The sequence below is a fragment of the Papilio xuthus genome, unplaced genomic scaffold (assembly GCF_000836235.2).
Source record: "Papilio xuthus unplaced genomic scaffold, Pxut_1.1 DF826776.1, whole genome shotgun sequence".
In the NCBI taxonomy this organism is placed as follows: domain Eukaryota; kingdom Metazoa; phylum Arthropoda; class Insecta; order Lepidoptera; family Papilionidae; genus Papilio; species Papilio xuthus.
The window spans coordinates 1,048,753-1,071,884 of NW_013531873.1; the positions used below are offsets into that span (position 1 = coordinate 1,048,753).

General features: G+C 35.4%; 3 protein-coding genes across 3 annotated transcripts in view; 1 reads left to right on the forward strand and 2 right to left on the reverse strand.

Moving 5' to 3' along the window:
• LOC106122806 (suppressor of tumorigenicity 14 protein homolog) overlaps nt 1-9,164 on the reverse strand; it is a 23,926-nt gene extending 14,762 nt beyond the window's left edge. The window contains exons 1-6 of the mRNA XM_013318903.1: nt 8,928-9,164; nt 3,167-3,218; nt 2,374-2,490; nt 1,860-1,922; nt 1,060-1,176; nt 344-478 (exon numbers count right to left, since the gene is read on the reverse strand). Of these exons, the coding sequence (XP_013174357.1) occupies nt 344-478; nt 1,060-1,176; nt 1,860-1,922; nt 2,374-2,490; nt 3,167-3,218; nt 8,928-8,976 (533 nt within the window). The 5' untranslated portion in view covers nt 8,977-9,164. The remainder of the gene's footprint in view (nt 1-343; nt 479-1,059; nt 1,177-1,859; nt 1,923-2,373; nt 2,491-3,166; nt 3,219-8,927) is intronic.
• Nucleotides 9,165-12,130: 2,966 nt separating this feature from the next.
• On the forward strand, nt 12,131-17,444 carry LOC106122752 (23 kDa integral membrane protein). The gene is made up of 8 exons (XM_013318838.1): nt 12,131-12,160; nt 12,365-12,463; nt 14,547-14,678; nt 15,100-15,174; nt 15,492-15,568; nt 16,122-16,212; nt 16,780-16,936; nt 17,300-17,444. Exons 1-7 carry the CDS (start codon nt 12,131-12,133, stop codon nt 16,915-16,917), a joined length of 642 nt encoding a protein of 213 aa, XP_013174292.1. The 3' UTR covers nt 16,918-16,936; nt 17,300-17,444.
• A 1,071-nt stretch (nt 17,445-18,515) lies between these two features.
• On the reverse strand, nt 18,516-21,526 carry LOC106122753 (coagulation factor IX-like). Its single transcript, XM_013318840.1, has 5 exons — nt 21,505-21,526; nt 21,222-21,346; nt 20,287-20,463; nt 19,493-19,652; nt 18,516-18,765 (listed from the first exon to the last, which is right to left on the reverse strand). Exons 1-5 carry the CDS (start codon nt 21,524-21,526, stop codon nt 18,557-18,559), a joined length of 693 nt encoding a protein of 230 aa, XP_013174294.1. The 3' UTR covers nt 18,516-18,556.
• Nucleotides 21,527-23,132: the final 1,606 nt, after the last annotated feature.

Below are 23,132 nucleotides of genomic sequence, written 5' to 3' on the forward strand. Positions count from 1 at the left end.
AAGAGGAAGAAGAAGAGGAAGAAGAAGAAGAAGAAGAAGAAGAAGAAGAAGAAGAAGAAGAAGAAGTGTCTAAATTGACCACCACGAAATGACATTAACACTGTAGGACTTTTCGGCCCGTCGTAACGGTTGAAGCTAATATAAAATGTAAGCCACATGAAACTTCTAAAATATTTCAACACTCGAATTTGACGGTCCCATTCGACCCAATAAACTCTAGTGTCGTCTAGTTGCTATAGTATGTCAGGTCGAATATGACCATCAAAATCTGGACACTATAGTATGTCGGGTCGAATATGACCTTAAAAGCCTGGACATATTTGATAAATAATTGTTTACTTACGACACTTCATCAGTCTCATTTCTACATCTAGGTAGCAATTCGTCAGAATTATCAGCACATTCTTGTATACCATTGCAAGGAGCGGTGCCATCCACACATGCACCGTAAGTACATCTGAACCAGTTACTCTGGCATCTGGAAAAAGAACTGGAATAAGTCTATTGTAGATAAAAAAGGATTTTCGTTTTAAGCAACGTAAATACATTATGTTTGAAAATGTCATGTCCTTGACACGGCTGGACACATTTGAAACCCCCCCTTGCTAATGTGATGTCACAAATTTTATAAGAAAATGACGACAAGGCGAAGTGTTGAGGCATTTCTAAAAAAATTGGGAACCATCCCCGGCCCCTTGACACATAATTTCGATCACCTCCCAACCCCCATAATGAATAATAACAAGTAATTTATGGATGAACCCTTTGGAGAGAATTCAAATGAAATGGCTTTAAAATTAAGCTGTTTTAGGGTGAATGTCACAATTATCGTCCTGTAATGCGGTGGACCCTTTGGAGAGAATGCGAAAGGAACACCTTTTTAAAATCAAGCTGTTTTAGGTCCTGTAAACAAAAAGTGAGTAAGATATGTGTGAAGTACGGATTTACTTGACCAGCGTTGTTGACTATGACCTAGTCACCCTTAACTTAGGATAGGCTCCTAGCCCCTCAGTGGGGATGTATAGTGAGCTGATGATGATGAAACAAAAAGTTACTTACTTCTCAGATCTGCAAAGAGGGTACGTCTCATCACTTCCATCGGGACAGTTTATTATTCCATCACATTTTCCGTCGAAATTTATACAAGTTGTGTCCCGACATGGCCATTGATTCTTACTATAAAAAAGAATACGCTTTTAAGAAATAATATATTAACACGTTAGCTGCTAGAATGATTTTTCGAAAAACGAAAAAAATTGACCCGCTGTTTATAAGCTTTATGGGACCTTGGGAGTCACGCTGTATACAACAATTCGATTAAAAAGCCACAGCGAGGCGTTGAATGCAAGTATGGCGTGTCGGACACATAGTCCGACACAGCCTGTTTGAAACATTAGCTTGTCGGTCATATAGTCCGACATGGCAGCTAACGTGTTAAGGGCCTGTTTCACTATCTAAGATTAAGCTAATTGGAAGTAAAATAACGTCGGTGGTGTTACAAAATCTATGAATAAGTTGTGACATTTTGACAGTAATTATTGCAAATCAGTTTTTTTTTTAGTTATCAAACACTTTACTGGGACTTTGTGAAGGAAACATTTAGTTAAATTTATGACGGGAAATTTTTTCTCTAACAGTTCAAAATCAGTTTAATACGAGTATTACCACAGACTGGCGACAATTAGATGTAATTCCGTGTTTTGTTTGTAAACATCGTCGCTTCGCTATTTCGGCGAATGCATGTAATACCTTTCTGGTTTTTTACGATATAAAAAAAAATCTTTTTGTAATAGTAAAGAATGACGTCAATATCGCGCTGTAATTTTTGTAACAAATATTTTACTGAGACAAAAACTCACCGACAATTCGAAGTCGCCTGCCTTCTAGATCTTTTATGCCCACTCTTCCATGTTGATACGAGCCTAGAAATTATACATTAAGTTAGGCGAATTTAATTAAAATATGTAACCAAAGACAATTAAAAAAACACAACTAAATTCTTCTGTAGAAGAATATGAAACGAATCTCTGGGGTTAAGCCTTGTAAACTGCAGGTCCTGTGTTCGAATCCCGTCATATACTAGTGTTTTTCGATTTACATATTTACATTTATCCGATGTTACGGTGAAGGTAAGCATCGTGATGCACATATCTGAGAAGAAATGTCAAAGATATGTGTGAAGGCACTGCACTGGGCCAACATTGACTACGACCTGGTTAACTTAGGGTAGTCTCCGAGCCCTTCACACGGACGATAATCTTTACCCTGTTAAATTAGTAGGGTAAGAGATTCTCAATCTCTCTCTCTCTCTCTCTCTCTCAGAAATGATATGTTACAGTAACATGTTTCGGTAGTGTAAACTTGATAACATACGATTGGGAGGCACCATCACAAAATTGTTCATCTTCTCGATCAGGACAGTCAGGTTGACCGTCGCATATCCTGTCCGTGGATACACATGATAAATCCCCGCATTGTACCTCACCAGGACTGGAACAAACCTTAATATTAACTGAAGCTTTAACTGTGGGTTTCTGAGACTAAAATCCTCGTTCAAAACGTAATATCCCTCTATTACTAAAAGCTGTATCTTGTTCACGACTTCGTCCGCGTAGAATTAAAAACTTAATTAGTAGCCTATAATTTCTTTCAGACTATGTTCTATATTATATCGAGATTCATGTAGCCGTTCCAGAGATATCTTCAAACATACATCCATACATTGTCATCTATATATCTTCTATATATTTATAAAAGAAAGTGGTGTTAGTTACACTATTTATAACTCAAGAACGACTCTACCGATATGCCTGAAAATTGGTGAGGAGGTAGCCTAGAGCCAGGAGATGGACATAGGATTTCGAATTTATCCCTTGAAGAGCTGCTTTTTATTTAACTTAATAATATTATAAATGCGAATGTTTAGATGGATGTGATGTGGATGGGTGGGCTACACTAATTAAGTTTTTTATATATCCACGCGGACGGAGTCGCGGGCGACAGCTAGTTTATAATATTAGTAAGATTCTCGTGTCACAATGTTACTATACTCGGTAACGGCTTGACTGTTTTATATGAAATTTGTTATGCATATTCAGTTTGACAATCGACTACTGTATATCAATGTCGCGAGAACGGAGCCGCGGGCGACAGCCAGCAATATTACCTGCAGGTTCCTTCCTCTTCTCTTACAACAGCCGTGAAAATTGGGTTCGTAACTGCAAAGAGAAATATAAATTTAAATCGACAATTAAATTTTTTAAATACATAAGATGCAAATAACAAGGGGCTACCTAAATTCGCCTAATGCCTTTTGCAATTGCAGTTATCTTTAATCAATAGAGTAGATGTACAGAAAGAGAATATTTCCCGTACCTATGCTTCCTCTACTCTGTTAGATAACTAAAATTAGGCTTCCGATACTACCCTCATCAGACTGTAGTTGTAATAGCTTCTACTTGAGGCACATCTTCTGTGGTCGTGTGCACCGGTTGAGCCAATTCGAGCGAAGATGTAGCGGGCTCTCATCACCAACCTCCCTTATCCTGCAGAGGGTCGCCACAATATGTACTCCATACATCTCTATCAGGCGTCATATCTGAATCCTTCTTACGTATATCCTCTTTCACACAGTCATTCCATACTGTAGCATTCGTTGCGTTATATTTGGCTCGTTCACGTACCGACACGTGTTGCCGGTCCAAAGGTCTGACATCGACTGACGTCCCTTCTCTCCGGCATGTACAGTCAGCGTCATATAGATCGTAACAGACAAGATATGCAAATATATAGGTACATCAAAAGTAATCAATTATATCGGTACAACAAAAGTCCTTAAAATAATAGATACATTCACCCTGTTCAAATACATCGGTACATACACAGCGTCAAATATATGAGTACATGCAAGATGCTCATAAATATCGTAGCAGCCACAGCGTCATAAGTAACGAAGCAGTCAAGGTGCTCAAAAATATCGGTACATTTGACAAAATTGAACTCTATCTCTATATACTTGTGATACAATTTGGAATAAACTACTTCTGTTACATTCATTTGACACTTTGCATCAAACCATTTTTCAAAATTTACTAAAAGTGTTCGACGCGGATGACAGATATTAGGTAGATAAAACCAACATCAAATTTAAGTTTGTCATCATATATGCTAGTTTGGTCTCGTGGCCTTACCGTTCGCCGCCGTTGGTACGTAAGTTCGGCGGTTCAAATCCCAAGCAACTATTTTTTTTTTTTGATATTTTAACTTTTTAATTTTAATATCGAAGCACATGTAATTAAACTCTATCGCCGTAGTTATTAGGTACTTTTTGATATTGCCTTGGACTGAGTTTGACCGTTAAAGTACTTTTCTATTTCAAACAAAAATGAAGGAGATAAAACGATGCTATTGACATGTAATTTGTTTATTACTCATGTTTGTTAAACTTGTATCGGTAAAAATAACACTTTTACTTTTACCTTTTACTGATACTGATTATATTTAAGAAACAAAGAAAAAAAACTGAATGTCAATATCCAAACTACATAAAATTTTTGGTCGATTGCAATAAACATTCCAGTGTGCGTGGGCGCGCACACATATGTAGATAACACTTGTACGTATAGTTTCCGCGCGTACCATTCTTAAAACCCGCAAAGACAATCCACGCTCCGCCCACTCACTTCGCCGGCGATGGTCTGACCTAATTGTTGTTAACTTTATTTAAATTTCTTTCTACCCGACAGCCAAAATTATAAAAAAAAATTGTCGAGCAAAATTTTACATTACCAAATTTTTACTGGTTATGAAAAAATAACCCCGTGATTGATAAAATGAAAAAAAAGTAGCCTGATATTCGAACCGGTAAACTTACATATTACGGCAAACATACCAGAATACTGCGCCAATCTAGTATTATATATATTGTGACAAGGCAAAATTTGATATTAGTTAATACGTATCTGTCATATTCGGCATGACAAACTTTTATATTTAAGCGTTATGACAGGAGAAGAAAAATATTGGGTTGCCCAGTAAGTTCGTGCCGCTTTATAAGGAAAATTGAAACCCTGTTCTCTTAAATTTTTGGAAATGTTTTTAAATTATATTGGTACGACTCTATACCTAAAACGTCTTTTATTATTGGATAAAATTTTAAAAATTAGTTTTTATCTCAACCAATGAAATGAAATTATTCACAATATATAAATTTTTGTGACGTTTGATAATGGTGGAAATCCTAAAATGAATCCACTTCAGCTACAGTCTATTGTAAGCTTTATATCGAAAATCAGGACGAACTTTCCGGACAACCTATAATGTTAATACAAAGTGTCAAATGAATGTAACAGAAGTAGTTTATTCCAAATTGTATCACAAGTATATAGAGATAGAGTTCAATTTTGTCAAATGTACCGATATTTTTGCGCACTTTGACTGCTTCGTTACTTATGACGCTGTGGCTGCTACGATATTTATGAGCATCTTGCATGTACTCATATATTTGACGCTGTGTATGTACCGATGTATTTGAGCAGGGTGAATGTATCTATTATTTTGAGGACTTTTGTTGTACCGATATAATTGAATACTTTTGGTGTACCTATATATTTGCATATCTTGTCTGTGACGATCTATATGACGCTGACTGTACTTATGGAGTGTACGCTCGAGACAAACACTACGTTTATGTATACACAAACTTTTTTTGGTATATGTTAATGCGGACTCTACCACTGTTTTATATCTTTGAATATATATTTTATATATTATAATACTATTATTTTATATCAGTCTTTCCCAAAGTGTGCGATAACGCCCCCTTGTGTGCGCTGCAGGTCTCAAGTTGCGGGTTATAGTAAAAGTTTCCTTTACAATTCTCCGTTAATATACATATATAGGTCACAATAATTAATTTAATTTGAATTTATAGTGGTTTTTAAATATGTGAAAATATGGGGGCGCTAAAAAAATATTTATTCTCAAAGTGGGCAGTAGACAAAATAAGTTTGGGAACCACTGGTTTATATTGATACAGTAATGTTATTAAAATGATAAGATTATAAGTTCAAAGATCATATAAATCTGAGCAAAACTATTGATAAAATAAACTCGTGTGTGTACAAAATAATTATTTTCCAATTTCCTCCGATGGGCGATCATCATCAGCTATACGTCCCCACTGAGGGGCTCGGAGTCTACCCTAAGTTAAGGGTGATTAGGCCATAGTCAACCACGCTGCCCAAGTGCGGGTTGGTTGACTTCACACATATCATTGAATTTCTTCTCAGATATGTGCAGCATCACGATGTTTTCCTTCACCGTAACATCGGATAAATGTACATATGTAAATCGGAAATGGAAAAACACATTGGTACATGGCGGGATTCGAACCCAGGACCTGCAGATTGCAAGTCAAGTGCTTGACCACTGAGCCACCGACGCTCTCATGGCGATCACTAGTTCAATACTACTAGCTCCCGCGACACTGTCTGCGTTAAAATTAATCAAAACTCTATGCGTTCTTCCAGACTATTCTGTGGTAAATCGAGATGTATTAAGCTGTCTTAGAGATACGTAATAATATTCCATCCAAATCTGGTAGTCACCATCCGTTGATCCAGCTAAGTCTAGGTCTAGGTTAGGGGGACGTCAGTTACTGATTATTACGTAGTTTATCCTGTCCGTTTTCCATGAAAACAACAGAGACGGAGTGTCAAGTGATTTGAATTTCACAATTAGTTGTGAATATCCTGACGTATTAAAAACACCGAGGGGAGTACCAGAGAGGGAAAACCCATTTATATATACAATAGATAAAATCTGTAGGTATAGAAAATAGATTTTTTTGTCTGTCTGTCTGTCATCCGTTTGATATTTGAAACGGTTATATTGATTTTGAAAGGTAGATAAAGAAAGTTATATTTTTGGCTACAATATTTAAATTCCGCTCAAATGAACTCACTTGAATTAATAAATACGTGATTTTTTTAACAAAATCGAGTTTAAATGGTAGTGGTTTAATTAAAAGGTAAATAAAAAACGACCCCTACCACCATAAGTCGCTTTATATGAATTCGAAAAACTATTCGGAGTAAATTCGTGGTATAAAGAAAAATGTTCAGTACTCTATGGATAGGCGATTGCTTGGAAACTGATTTTAAATTCGTTCCGATTTCAAAATCGCAAAAATCATATACGCACAAAATACTACGTCTTATAGCCAGACCATTTATAGACGTCAGTGGATTTTATTGCCGAAATTAATAATTTTTTTTTAAACGAAAAAACAATTTATCATATTCCAGCATTTATAATAATTTCAAAACCACACTATAGAAGTAAGCAAACTGCATAAAAAACTCGATCTTATTCTCAATAGCTATAAGATTCAAAATACGTTGTCCAACCAAAAGTGATAAGGTCAATCATATTTGTATCTTAGACAAAGGAAATAGAGTTTAATTTAGCTTGAATCGAAATCAATTATATAACGATTAAAAATCATAGACATAATTTGTGAAGATGGGTATTAACCAGTTATAGATTCGTGACCTTGAAAGACAGGATCCGGTAATAATATTATTTTAAATAAATTACTGAAATTAGATTTAAGGCTACATTGAAAGACTAGCTGTCGCCCGTGACACTTAATAAATAGCCTATGTGATCATCCAGACTATGTTCTATTTGCGAAATATCAAGATCCGTTAAGCCGTACCCGAGATACCTTCTAACAAACATGCTTCCACTTAAATTTTTGGCATTTATAATATTAGTAAGAACTTTCTATCCAACGTTTAATAAATAGAGAAAAGTCAAATAGTGTCATCATTCATTTACTAGTTTTTTTTTAGCGTAAAGTGTTCTATTTGAGAGCTAAATTTGCGGCTTCAAGTTTCTAGGCGACGCGAAATTACACGTACAAAAAGGCGCGTGCAGCCCTGTCATAAGTTAGTCACCTAATTATACTACACTTTTACCTTTACCATGGGTTTCTGATACCAAAACCTCAGTATAAAACATATCGTCATCCCTGTCATTAATCTTTGACAAATCAGAGTTGAATCTTTTAAACTGAGTTTTGCTCTTAGAAACCTATGATTAGTTACATTTATCTCACGTTTAGTTAAAAGTATAATAACAGTATTTTTTACAAAGGTAGCGCGCTGGCTGTGTTTAGTCCGTTTCTTTATAGTCAAAGGTTTTAGTCGTCATTATTGTAATTACGTAGCTTCGTGGTAATTCCCCTGACGAAATTAGTGTAACAATTGTCATTCAGTTCTTTTTATATTAATTTTGATAAATGAACTTTAATAGAATATTTATAATATTGAGTTTATATTAATGCTTGTATTGATGCTATTGGATAGTCATTTTCTTTTCATTAAATAAATTTACTGCCCGCGACAACGTCTGTGCGGAGTTAAAAACAAACTCACTAAGTAACCTATGTGTTCTATATCTGTGCTAAATTCCAACAAGATCCGTGGAGTCGTTCCGGAGATACCTTCAAACAAACATCCATCCATCTAAACATTCGCATTTATAATATTAGTAAGAAGTAAGATGTAGATTCTATAACAATCTACGTATGAACTACAAATCTTACTACGTGAATGTTTAGATGTATGGATGGATGGATGTTTTTTTGAAGGTATCTCTAAAACGGTTGCATGGATCTCATTGCAATTTGGCATACATACAGAACATAGTCTGTAAGAACACATAGTCTACTTAATATATGTAATCCCGCTCGGACAGAGTCGCCGGCGATGATTTTTTGAATCTAATAGAGAAGCATATACTGAAAACAGTGCGTTTATAACTTTAACAACATGGTAGGCATAAACTCTTTTATTTATCGCCTTTTAATGCTAAATGAAGCTGTAATAAGAAAAAAAACTTTATTTCAAAGAATAACTCACCGAAAACAAGAAAAAACACGTTCCAAAAACTGTAGTACAGTTTAGCCATTTGTAATTAAAACACTAAAGAATATTCAAACTTCGAAACAAAACAATTACACACTAAATTTAAAATATAAGTAAAAACAATATGGCGGACACTTGAAGGTTACACGTTTAACGACATAATTTCATAAAAATCATTTAAGATTATTTTTAAATTGAATAAACAGATTTAAAATATATCTGTAATATAAATACGTGTTTCCAGTTCGGGAAACCCGAGCGTACTGATTGTATTGCTAGGTGAATGATCATATTTTTCCTCAAATGATTTTTATGCGACTTATTTTTTTTTTAATTTGTAAATAGCCACTGGCTGTATCGTTTTAATTTACTTTGTTAGGTAAGATTTTCTGTTTACATATTTCATATTTATCGTAATGTTGAATTAAGGGAAACATTTTAAATTACTAATATTATAAATGCGAATGTTTAGATGGATGTATGAAGGTATCTCCAGAACGGCTGAACGGATTTCGATGAAATTTTCCAAACATATAGAACATAGTTTGGTAGAACATATAGACTACTTATTATTTTTTTTTAATTCCTCGCGGACGATGTCTCTGTCGACCGTTAGTTTTACATAATTTTAATTGTGTATTAGATAATACTAGCCGTCGCCCGCGACTCCGTTCGTGTGAAATAGTAAACAAACTTAATTAGTAGCCGTGGTACTCGTAGTATACTCTACACCTAAGATCAATTTTAGACAGATCCATGCATGTACTGGAGATACATTCTAACAAATATTCATCCATACATCCAAACATTTACATTTATAATATTAGTAAGATAAAAAAATATCTTGTATTATTATTGTACATTTTTTATTTAATTAATTATTTTAACGCACAAGTTCTTTTGAGATATGGTGCTGGTGGTATGGAACTGGTGGTTACGTAACTCGCGATAATTTTTTTTTATTATATCCCAATTTTCTTGCAAATTTATTCACATGGCAACTCAGGAAGATGTTCTTTGAAACAGGTTATATGAGGTCAGAATCAGAATGACAGTGATAATGACTTTATAACTAATATTGGATCATGTAAGTTAAGAAAACGGGGTATTTGGTAAACCTAAACACAAACTTCCAGAATAGGGGTATTACTTTAACTTGTACGCGAAAAAATGCCATAAAATAGAACTCGATTGTTTACATATTTCATCTTATGTTCTATCACCTTAGTAATCTGACTAATATTATAGATGTGAATGTTTAGATGGATATATGTTTGTTTGAAGGTATCTCCAGATTGCATGGATCTCGCTGAAATTTGCCACAGACGTAGAACTGTCTGGAAAGACATTGGCGGACGAAGTCGCGAGCAAAAGCTGGTGTTTATTAAAGAGAAAAATAATCTCGTAAACCCTCTCCTATGTTATACACAATGCATCTTTTTGTGGTTGTCTATGGGCGCTTGCATAAAAAAATAGAAAAAAAACATGCCTGCACAAAAAAAAAAAAACTTTTGTTTTATATTCTATGCGGAATAAAGACTTATTACATCACTAATGTATAGGACACATTAGTAAGAGAAGCGGATAATTTTTTATTTTATTCATTATAAAGAAAACGAGAATTCTGATTTTATATTCCTTACTTATAATGTTACTAGTTGTCACCCGCGACGTGAGCGCGTAATTAAAAAAAAAAACTTAATTTATAGTCTATGTGTTTTTCCAGATTATGTTCTACATCTATGCCAAACTTCAGCGAGATCTATGGAGTTTCTGACACCTAACAAACATCCAAACATTCGCATTTATAATATTAATAAGAAGGTAGCGTTATATTTATGTTTTTAAATTTGTTGAATGTTTAACAAATAAAAATCTATATATATAAAAGAAAGTCGTGTTAGTCACACTATTTATAACTCAAGAACGGCTTTACCGATATGCCTAAAAATTGGTGAGAAGGTTGCTTATAGCCAGGAGACTGACTTTTTTTTTCGAATTTATGCCTTGAAGAGCTGCTTTTTATTTAACTTAGTAATATTATAAATGCGAACGTTTAGATGGATATGATGTGGATGGATGGATGGATGTTTGAAGATATCTCTAGAACTGCTGAACGGATCTAGATTAAATTTGGCATACGAATAAAACATAGTCTGAAAGAACAGATAGGCTACACTAATTAAGTATTTTTTATATATTCACGCGGGCGGAGACTCGGGCGATAGCTAGTAATATGATATAAGCAGAAAAAGATGTGAAACCTACAATATAATCGGAAAATTTCATTGCTTTTATAATTTTTTTTTTAACAATAAAATCTGAGGTTTGTGCAAAAAAAAATTGTTCACTCCATATTACTGGCTAAATTCATCTCAAACTGACTATAGTAAAAATCCTAATACAGTACAAAATACATATTTTAATAGAATCATACCCTTAAATATGTTTATTAGGTCAGGGATTTCGCTTTTCTATTCAGTCTTCAGTTGGACGTATGACTCGACGGTGATGTGACGTGCACGGAATTTAAAAAAAAAGTTACATCGTACGCGTGAAATGTTTCATAGAGTTAATAAAGGGCGGGAAATTGTCAGTGACGTTTAGAAACTTGTGAATACTTTTTATCAAAAAGGTTAAAATAATTTTTATTTTAAATATAAATTTAAATTGAATGAAAAAGTGTTAAATTATATTTCTTTTATACATTAATTCTAATTTATTATTGGAATAATTCAATTGCCTATTTTTTCGTAAATGTATATTGATTTTTTTTTTAATTCTCCATAATTACACATACTGGCATTAAATTATTAGACCCACTAGTAAATAAATGGGACAAAGAGAATTATTAGAATAGGACAGTCTAATAAAAAAATTACCTTTTAAATAATAAATTGAGAATTTCATCGACCCCACTGTTGAATTAATAAAAGCATACCTTTGTGTTTGTCACGTCACGCATCTTCTGTCTCGTTCTGGTTTCACATGTTAGGGCGAGATAGGAATACAACGCGGAAATAAGGTTGCGGTTACAGTGTCAACTAAAAATTAAAAATGTAATTTAAACAGAGTAAAACAAGAATGAAAAAAAATTTAGAACCTTTTTAGCAAAAGACGATAACGAATTTTTTTATAGCATCATCTTAATACTAAATGGAATAAAATTCATTTTTAAAATAATTTCACTAACAAATATGGGGAAGAAGACTAAAAAAATGTCTCAAGTAGCAGCCGCTATATTAATATTGACTAATTTAATTTTTATGGTAAGTAATTTTTGAAATAGGCACAAAATATTACGTCTTACAGCCAGTGCAGTACAATGTTTTTTTTTATATATAAACGACTAGTCCTTTCAGCCTATTATTTTTTGGCTAAAAATACTTTTTTCATTTTTTAATTTATAATAATTTTTATTTCTGTTACAGATTTTCTGCTGTACATTATTTGCGTTAAGTCTATGGATGATTTCTTCTCCGGATAGTCTATCTTTTTATATCCATAGTAACGGCAGTCCTGTTATCAAGGTAAGCTAGGTTCAAATCCCGAAAAGTACCAATGTGTTCGATTTACATATGTACATTTATCCGACGTTTAATGCAAAATATCTGTGAAGAAATTTAAAGATGTGTGAAGTTTAACAGTGGTAGAGCGAGCTTTAACATCTTCGCACGAATTGGCCCAGCTCGCCAGGTGTAATACCACGACCAGAAGACAGGCGTGAAGCGGAAGCAATTCCGCGTTTCGTCTGATGAGTGTGTGTCCCGGAGGCCTTATTTAGTCCTCTTTCCCTTCCCACTCTTTTTCTTATAAGGGAAGGATGGGAAGTGGAAGCGGACATACCGGATGAGAGGATGCATGGAAAGGGAACATGTTTTCTTTCTATGGATCCTCTCCTCCGTCGATTAAAGGTAGGCAACGCATATGCAATTGCGTATGTCTATGGGCAACGGTCACTTCTCTATTTCAGCGATTTCAAGTGACCGCTCGCTCGTTTGCCACCTCTTATGATATGTCACACTGGGCCAGCATTGACTATGGCCTAGTTCACTTAGGGTAGGCTCCGAGCTTTAGTGGGGATGTATAGTGAGCCTTCCTAAATTTTTGGTTAATATAAAGGTGAATATACACTAAAGATTTTTTTAAGCATTTCTAAAAAGATTTTTAAGCATTTCTTGGTAAAAGCATAGTTTCCATAGCCTTTGTGGTTTATGAAAGGATACATTATAATATATGAGCGACTCGTTCTGTTACAATAAAATGCCGTAGTTTTTCCTTACCTTAAGAGATTGCCCGAAGAATTGCAAACCTCAATCTATAGGCCGGCCACATTGCCCGCAGAACTGACGACCGATGGGACCGAAGAGTCTTAGGCGGCAACGGATAGGTCGACGCAACGTAGGAAGCCTGCGTTCAGCAGTGGACAAATTTAGGCTATGATGAAAAGGAAATATAGTTAATACTTTTTGTTTATAATATTAGCAGATTTTAGTTAATCTACCTAATCACAGTTTAAAACATATTGTTATGCCAAACATGTCAAATGACAGGAATAACGATGTATTTAAAACGGTGATTTTTGTCTTAGAAACCCAGAATAACATTGGGTTATTTTAAGTCTATCAAATCTTGTGACATCGGTACCAGGCACGATGTGAACTTAAACATTGTATTGATTTCATCCAGACCAGCAGTGGGCGTCATCAAATGCGAATATTTAGATGGATGTTTGTTAGATAATATCACCAGAAGAGGTAAAGGAATCTAGCTGAAACTTAGCATAGATGTAGAACATAGTTTGGAAGAACGCATAGGTTACTAATTAAGTTTTTTTTAAAGACGCGCGGACTGAGTCGAGGCTGGCTAGTGTCATTATAAACGGTTATTACAAGGCAATTACCCTTAATATCATGTACTATTGGTAATCATTTGTAAGGATATGATAGAATTATGTTTTATTAGAATATCCAGGTCAATGTGTCATGATAGTCGATATTCGAATTACATATTTATAGAAAAACTGTCGCTTAAAACTTCGTCAGCGCTGAAGTTAAAGAAACTTAATAAGTAGTCTATGTGTTCTTCCAGACTATGTTCTATATGTATGCCAAATTTCAGCGAGATCTATGCTGCAGTTCTGGAGACACCTTCTAACATCCAAATCCTTTCTTAACTCTCGCATTTATATTACTAAAATTAGATTAGGTTCATCGTAACCAGTATTTAGTCAATCACGCCTTTCGTTGCCTTAATTTTTGAATTTAAAATCTTTCAATTTCTTCATAGATATGTGACGATGTTTGCCCTAACTACTAAGCTTCCGACGTATAATATTTTCTCGTAGACCCTAATATACTGTTCTCTATAAATGGATAGGCTATTGTTTCGAAATTACAGCTGTTACTTTGTTCCGATTCACATCTGTTCATGTCACTTGACAATTCTATCTATATTAGTTCGTATCAACACCACTTCTACAAACCGCTACCTTCAGCGTCGAAATGGCGTAAATCAAAGAGGCACAAAATACAACGTCTTATAGCCAGTGTATTTATAAGTCAGTGCCCTGGGTGATAGTCATTTTTTTGTAATTGCTTGCTTTTATTACAGGTGCTATTTCCTAAAGAGTTTTTGGACGTACAATTAGGAATAGCGTTATCTCTTCTAGCTATTTTCTTTTTCTTTATATCTTTCATGGGATTTTATGGCGCTATATATTGTTCACAGTTTCTCTTATTTATGGTAAGTAGAGTCGATTTCTAAAACCCAAAACAAGTTGATGCTGCCGTCCGCGCTTTTAAAAAATAGTAGTCTATGTGTTCTTCCAGACTATGTTTTATATGCCAAATTTCACCAAGATCCACGCAGCCCTACTCGAGATACCTTCCAACGCGGAGTCTTGTCCTCTCCCACCCTTTTCACATAAGCAAAGGATGAGAAGGGGGTCGGATTTGACGGACGACGTGACGCATAGGTAAGGGAAATATTCTCTTTCCGTGCGTCCCGTCTTCCGTCGAATGTAAGATAGGCAACGTATCTGCAACTGCGGATGTCTCTGGGCGCTCGCTTCCCCATTTCGGCGATTTAAGACCGCTTACTCGTTTGCCTTATATTAAAAAAGATCGCATTTATAATTTTAGTAACATGTATTTTTTTGTTTTAGTACTCAATACTTGTGTTTCTACTTTTACTTTTGGAATGTGCAATTATTTTCTACTTTACATCAAATTTAATAGAGGTGAGTTGAAAAAAATAATTGTTTTTTTTGTCACTAGATGGCATTGTTAAGATTATGTAGAACTACTCGTAGCTTTTGCCCGCGACTCCATCAGCGCGGAATAAAATAAAACTTAGTTAGTAACCTATGTGTTCTTCCAGAATATTTTCTACATCTGTGCCAAATTTCAACAAGATTCGTTCAGCTGTACTGGAGATATCTACTAACAGACATCTTTGTATACATCCAAACATTCGCATTTATAATATTAGTAAGAAATATGATATAAATTACGATTAAAAATTTTGGAATTTACATATTATGCATTTTTCTTACAGAAAGGTATTCAAGTTGAAGACGGTCAAATAACTCATGCGTTGAGGCTCGCATTTCATTGTTGTGATCAGAATTATACGTAAGTATTCAACAAAATTGCCCACCTTTTTTGCCCGACTGGTTGTAGGGTGATAGAATTTCTATGCGTACCGTAACGTACCCACTGAGGGTTTTGGAGCCTATCCTAAGTTAACTAGGTCATAGTCAATGTTGATCGCGGACGAGAGCGAAAGCGTGCCCGTGGTTCGGTCCCGATTCGTTGGAGGAACAGAGAGGTTTAGTGGGTATGCCTCCGCTATGGAGGAGAATCCCACATAACTACCGCGTCCCCCCCGGGGCGCGGAGTATGCGTAAAGCATTTCATTCCTCTCTGGAAGAAAAAAAAAGGTCATACTCAATGTTGGCCTAGTGACTTCACACATATCTTTGAATTTCTTCTCAGATATGTGCATCACGATGTTTTCCTTCACACTATCGGATAAATGTACATATGTAAATTTAAAACGCAATAGTATATGGGAGGATTCGAACCCAGGACCTGTAGATTGCAAGTCAAATGTTTAAGCCCTGAGTTATGTTGGTAAAGTCTGTCGTGTTTCCCGTTTTTTTTAATTATACAAAATAATCCATAGGTCTAGTGCAGACCAGATTCTACCCCCATGGTCGTGCTGTGGCGTGAATGGATATCCAAACAATTGTTCTGCAAAGATGACGTATACCAAGGTTTGATGATGAATTTTTATTCCTATTAGCCATTCTCTAGCGACCTCTTTTACCAATTATCTTTTTCTTGAGCCCTTTTATACTTTTGTACCACTGATTATACATGGACAGGCTATAAAGTGTAAAGTTTTGTGCTTAATTGATTTTGACGCTGAGAGGGGTGAAGATTCGAACTTATACGAGAATTAACTGCCGTTTCTTTCAGAATTATTTCCGGGCGAGTTTAATTTAGAACAAAACAGAAACTGTCTTCTTCAAGAAATAACCTTATCTTATTCCTTACTAATATTATAAATGCGAATGTTTAGATGGATGGATGGATGTTTAAAGCTTGGATGTTATCTTCAGAATGGCTTAGCAGATCTCTATGAAATTTGGCATACATATAGAACATAGTCTGGAAGAACACATAGACTACTTAAGTTTTTTTTTTAATTCCGCGCAGACGGAGTCGCGAGCGACAGCTAATCCATTGAAAAAACGGTTAAAACCAATTCAAACTTATTCCATACTCTTTCTTGCTTATTGTATTTTTTTATTTTTAAAAAGTGAACATAATTTCTTCAGAATTGTCAAGAAACTATAACAATATGGCTTCAAAAGTACCAGGCGAGCATATATGCGTCGGTGGCAGTTCTACATGTGATATTGGCGTCCTGCTCTCTCCTGCGACGAGCGTATAGTTCGTCTTTATCGCACACCTAGCATCAAGAAAGGAGTGGACGTAAGTGACTGTCTATAGAAAGCTTAGTTTTTGTTACATCTCTGACTTTTAAAACTAAATATTTGATTTTATTCCAACGTTTAAATGAAATAAACAGAACGTGATGCGTACGCGGCCATTTATTAAATTCATGAAGAGTAGAATGATCTTACTAATATTATAAATGCGAATGTTTAGATGGATGGATGTTAGAAGGTATCTCTAGAACGGTTGCATGGATCAAGAATCGATGTAGAACATAGTCTGGAAGAACACATAGACTACTTATTAATTTTTATTTTTGTTTCGTGCGAAATAAAACGCGGGCTTCAACTAGTTATTTGTAACTTTTATATATTTTAATATGTTTTATGTTATTGATAGGCACTCCTAGAAAACGTTCAGCGCGCGTCTCCCCCGACCCTGATGGTGGAACTGATGACATGGTCATGATTGTATTAGGAAAAGGTAGAATGGGTTGGCAGAAACCTAACTAGAAAATACTTCAAAAGAGAAGTTTATAACTTAAAAAATTAAATTTTTAAATTAATTTTGTCAATGAACTTACGATGAAAATTATTAATCGTAACTATAATAATGTAACATTTAATTATTTAAATAAAATTTTATACTTAATTTTAGTTTTTTTTTTGTATTTTAGCTACAATTTATGTATTTGTATTGCGTGTCGAAGTTAGTTGCCATGGTTTAGTCATGCAAGGAGTCGCGATAATTAGGTCGGACTTGAAATCGATACCCGGGAAAACACAATGTTACCGGTAAATTGTAAACAACCGATAGTAATGTCTAGACAATTTGTAAAGACTCTAGAAAAGTATAACTTGGTGACATTCATATGAAACAAATATCTCGTATACGAGGGAAATAAAACTTCTACTTTTAAGAATTAAACTTAAAAAGAAGTAAGAGATATAAATTATTTGACAAAGTTCTAATTACAGTATAGTGTAATCCAGCACTTCAATAGATCGGCACATCCAATAATCCGGCATCCCCAGCCACGTCTCTCTTGACCCTTGTCGACTACCAGTCTAACCTCAAAAACTAGATAACAATAATAAAATTTTACATTACCTATGACTTACTGTGAACCAGTAATTCGAACATTCCAATAATCCGGCACGGGTTTTTAATAGTGCCGGATTATTTACTATTATATACTCCATTGTAAATGAGATTTTTTTATATGTTTGAATTTATGTCACTAGAAACGAATCGTCTACTCCAGAACTAACCCTGATGCTGACCACGATCCTCAACCATGAGGGACCGACTCTAGAGTTAAACGGATTTACATAACATTCGATACAGACATATAACAGAGCACAATATTATAACTCAATCCAAAAAAATTACGGGCTGTGTTTTATTGACTTTTTTTTACATTTTTTTGCAATTGCGACCAGACTTATTTTGTTTTGCATGAAGGAAAGAATCAAAATTACAAATTATGATAAAAATTAAAAAAAGTAAAAAAATCTTCATCGCCACGAGACAATTTTTTTACATATTTTTTCATTATTCAGCTAGTTAAATAAATAACCTAAAAAATAATACCCAAAAATGTACTCTAATTGGTCATCTCTTTTTTCTTCATATAGAATGAGTGAGATATCAAATCTAATATTCTTCATGTAGATATTCACTAAAGAAAGCCTCTTGCAATGTGACTTTCGTGAAAGTAGTGACGGTCATGGCATTGCATAAATCCTGGTCAACTGATGCCGGTGAAGTTGACACAATACCACGTAAATAATATCTGATGACAGAGGATTCCTCAGAAGGAAATGATAGCCCACCGCCACTATCGCCTTGACAGAGAGCTGTACCTGAGAGAAAAAAATTGGACAAATTGAGTTATGTTATTTTACGTAGGAACCGAGAAATGTCAAATTACATGTCATGATTTATTTTTTGTTTATTGTAACATATCGTGGAATAATCTTACTAATATAAATGCGAATGTTTGAAAAGATGTTTCATCATCATCAACCTGCCCTTATTCCTATCGAGGGTCGGCACAGTATGTACTACTCCTCCATACATCTCTATCAGCCGTCATATCCGAGTCTACCCCCTTCTTACGCATATCCTCTTTCAATGTTATGCATATGTTTATTTTATGCATATGTTTGTTAGAAGTTATCTCCAAAACAGCTGCATAGATCTCGATGAAATTTGGCATACATACATGACATTTGAAAGGATCAATAGCCTAATGGTTAAGGGTACGGATTTCCGATTGCGAGGTCGGGGGTTCGAATCCCGACATTCGACTATTGTCGTAAACCATATCCTAGCACAAGCATAGAGCCTAGTTGGAATGGTTAAAGAAATATTAGTAAATTTACAAAAATAAACTGCTAAAATTTTCAATAAAAAAATGATAAAAAAAATAGAACATAGTCTAGAAGAACGCATAGGCTACTAGTATTTTTTTTAACAGATAGCTTTTTTAGCAAAACATTTTAAATTTTACCAAAACCAAACAAAACATATATGTAAATAATTTTTTCCTTAATCGATCAAGTTTTTGGCATTTTTTGTCACACTTACCATTGTAATAACCAGCGCAAAATTTATTTGAAGTGATTGAAGCTTTAAAATCAAATGGTGCACGATCCCAGCACACTTTGAAGTCGACTACAGGTAACTCTACCACTTTAAGAACATCAGATGCTTGCCCGGATGTATCCTTCATACCCCAACCGGCAACCTTATTGATAAAAAATTATACCCCTTTTTAAAAAGAAATTTCGAGAACAGATAAACAGAGTTATCGTTGATTTCTGAGACTCAAATCTCTGTATAAACATATTGTTAAATCAATTTTTTCATATCATAAAGTGGCAAACGAGCGAGTGGCTGATATCGCTGATATAGTGAAGTGACAGCCCATAGACATACGCAATTGCATATGCGTTGCCTTTAATCGACGGAGGAGGGGATGCACAGAAAGAAAATATTTTCCCTTCCCATGCATCTCATCCGGAAAGTCCACTTCCACTTCCCATCCTTTCCTTATAAGAAAAAGGATGGGAAGGGAAAGAGGACTAAATTAGGCCTCCGGGACGCACACTCATCAGACTGTACGCGGAATAGCTTCCACTTGACGCCTTCCTTCTGTATGGTCGTGGTATTTCATCAGACGAGCCAATTCGTGCAAAGATGTTAAAGCTCGCTCTACCACTGTTAAAGAGTTCCGCGTGTTTTAATACTTAGCTATAATTGTATAAGAACATAAAATGAAATATCTATTTAAATCAACCAAATGTGAGGTCTAATGAACCTCATAACTGTAAAGATAAATAAGACCTCATATATAATGAAATTACTAGAAGTGAAAATACCTTTCCCATATTACCAGGTTGTAGTTGGCCCATTTCAAAATCTAACTTGAAATCTAGACAGACCGGTCGTATGTATGAAGTATAAGTGAATGGCTTGTCTACTATTACTAATGCTATGTCGTCCTGGTGGTTGTTCTCTCGACCTTTGTACGTCTCTGGTATGTGGATGTTTTTAACCTGGTTAAAAATGATTTAATAACTACAAGTTTTGTTTTTGTTAAACCTTGATTGCGTCGTACTTAATATTAATTATAAATGTGAATGTATGAATGTATGGATGTTTGTTAGATCTGCCAGAATGGATCTGTCTGAAATTTGGCATTGATGAACATAATCTGGAAGAACATATAGCATAGGGAATTAAGTTTTTTAATTAAGTACAGACGGAATCGCAGGCGACAGCTAGTATATATTCATCATCATCATCATAATCAGCCTGAATTTGTCCACTGCTGGATGTAGGCCTCCCCCCATCGATTGCCACAATGGCCGGTCCTGTGCCGCCCGCATGCACTCCCGCAACCTTGACCAGGTCATCGGTCCATCGTGTGTGAGGCCTACCTACGCTGCGTCGACCCGTCCGTATATATATTCATCAGCTCACTATACGTCCCCACCGAAGGGCTTGAAGCCTACCCTAAGTTAAGGGTGATTAGGCCATAGTCAACCACACTGGCCAAGTGCAGTGATTTCACACATATCTTTGTGTTACTTCTCAGATATGTGTTGCATCACGATGTTTTCCTTCACCGTAACATGGGATAAATGTACATATGTAAATAGGAAATGGAAAAACACATTGGTACATGGTGGGATTCGAACCCAGGACCTGCAGATTGCAAGTCAAGTGCTAACATCTATTAATAACAAATTAAGGACAACGCCATCTAGGTACAAACAGAAGAAAAAATATTTTTTGTATTTTTTGTACTTACATATCTTTTCTGAGCATCCTTATCTCTTGTGTCGCCCCAAGAGCGATATATTTTACCGAGGGCAGCTGCGAAGTTTTTCGCTGGATGTAACGCCTCATTGTTGTCATCGTAGAAGCAATGAGCAGCTGAGATTAGATTATATTAGATTAGATGACATCAGATTAGATTAGATGAGATTAGACGACATACAATGAATTAAATAGGAAAAGACAACCCTTGATATTTTCTGCACCTACTTACACAAATTGAAAAAACTAATTAATACACGTAAAGAGGCACAGACTTTTGGTTTGTTCATTTAACATTTTTTTTTTCTTTTTTTAGTATGTATCACTGTTGTACACATTTTATTGGATCATCAGCTCACTATACGTCCCCACTGAGAGTCTCGGAGCCTACCCTAAGTTAAAGGTGATTAGGCCATAGTCAACCACGCTGACCAAGTGCAGTGACTTCACACATATCATTGACTTTCTCAGATATGTGCAGCATCACGATGTTTTCCTTCACCGTAACATCGGTTAAATATACATATGTAAATCGGAAGTCAGAAAACATATTGCTACGTGGCGGGATTCGAACTCAGGACCTGCAGATTACAAGTCAAGTGCTTGACCCCTGAGCCACCGAAACTCTTGTTAATCTTCTTACAAATATTATAAATGCGAATGTTTAGATGTATGTTTGTTTAAAGGTATGTCCAGAATGACTGAACGGATCTTGATGAAATTTGGCATACACATAGAACATAGTCTGGAAGAACACATAGGCTACTAATAACTTAGGGAGGACGGAGTCGCGGGCAACAGCTAGTGAATAGATATCTTGATAAACTTACCAGAGACAATAGTGCTTCTTCTTATAAGTGATCCTCCACAGATCTGGTCATATTGTCTCGCATCCGGTGAGAGTTTATATATACCCGCGTGCCAAGTCAACTCCCCCCTTACAGCCACTTTACCCCCAATTACTAATTCCGTACTTTTATCTACTACAGTACCGCAGTCTAAATAAAATATAACATGAGTCTTAATATTACTAATATTATAAATTTTTTATATCATAAGGTGGCAAACGAGCGAGCGGTCACCTGAAATCGCTTAAATAGCGAAGCGGCAACCCATAAACATACGCAATTGCATATGCGTTGCCTAACTTTAATCGACGGAGGAGAGGATGCACAGAAAGAAAATATTTTCCCTTCCCATGCATCCTCTCATCCGGAAAGTCCACTTCCACTTCCCATCCTTTCCTTATAAGAAAAAAGGTGGGAAGGGAAAAAGGACTAAATTAGGGCTCCGGGACGCATACTCATCAGACGAAACGCGGAATTGCTTCCACTTGAGGCGTGTCTTCTGTATGGTCGTGGTATTTCACCGGACGAAACGATTCGTGCGAAGATGTTAAAGCTCGCTCTACCAATGTTAAATGAGAATTTTATGATGGATGTTTGTTTGAAGATATTTTGGGCACGGCTCAACGGATGTTAATGAAATTTGTCACACATAGAACATAGTCTGGAAGAACAAATAGGACACTTTTTGACTTCTTTTAAATTAAGAGCTAAATCGCGGGCGACAGCTAGTATTATAAATGCGAATGTTTTAATGGATTTGTTAGAAGGTATCTCCATAACATTGCAGGTATCAGAAGACCGGTCATCATGGCGATCTTTGGGAGGCCAAAGATATCTTCTTCAAGAAGATCTCCATAACAGCTGTTCAGAACTAGCTGAAATTTAACATAGTCTGGCCGAACACATAGTACATGTACTTACTTGGTAGACATTTCATAACGTTCTCCCACTTTCCATCAACACAATGAGCTTTAATCTTTGCACCATTCCAGTAGTAGTGAGGTTTGCAAGTCGCAGCAGCACGTGTACCCTCTAATTCATATTCCCGACAAGGC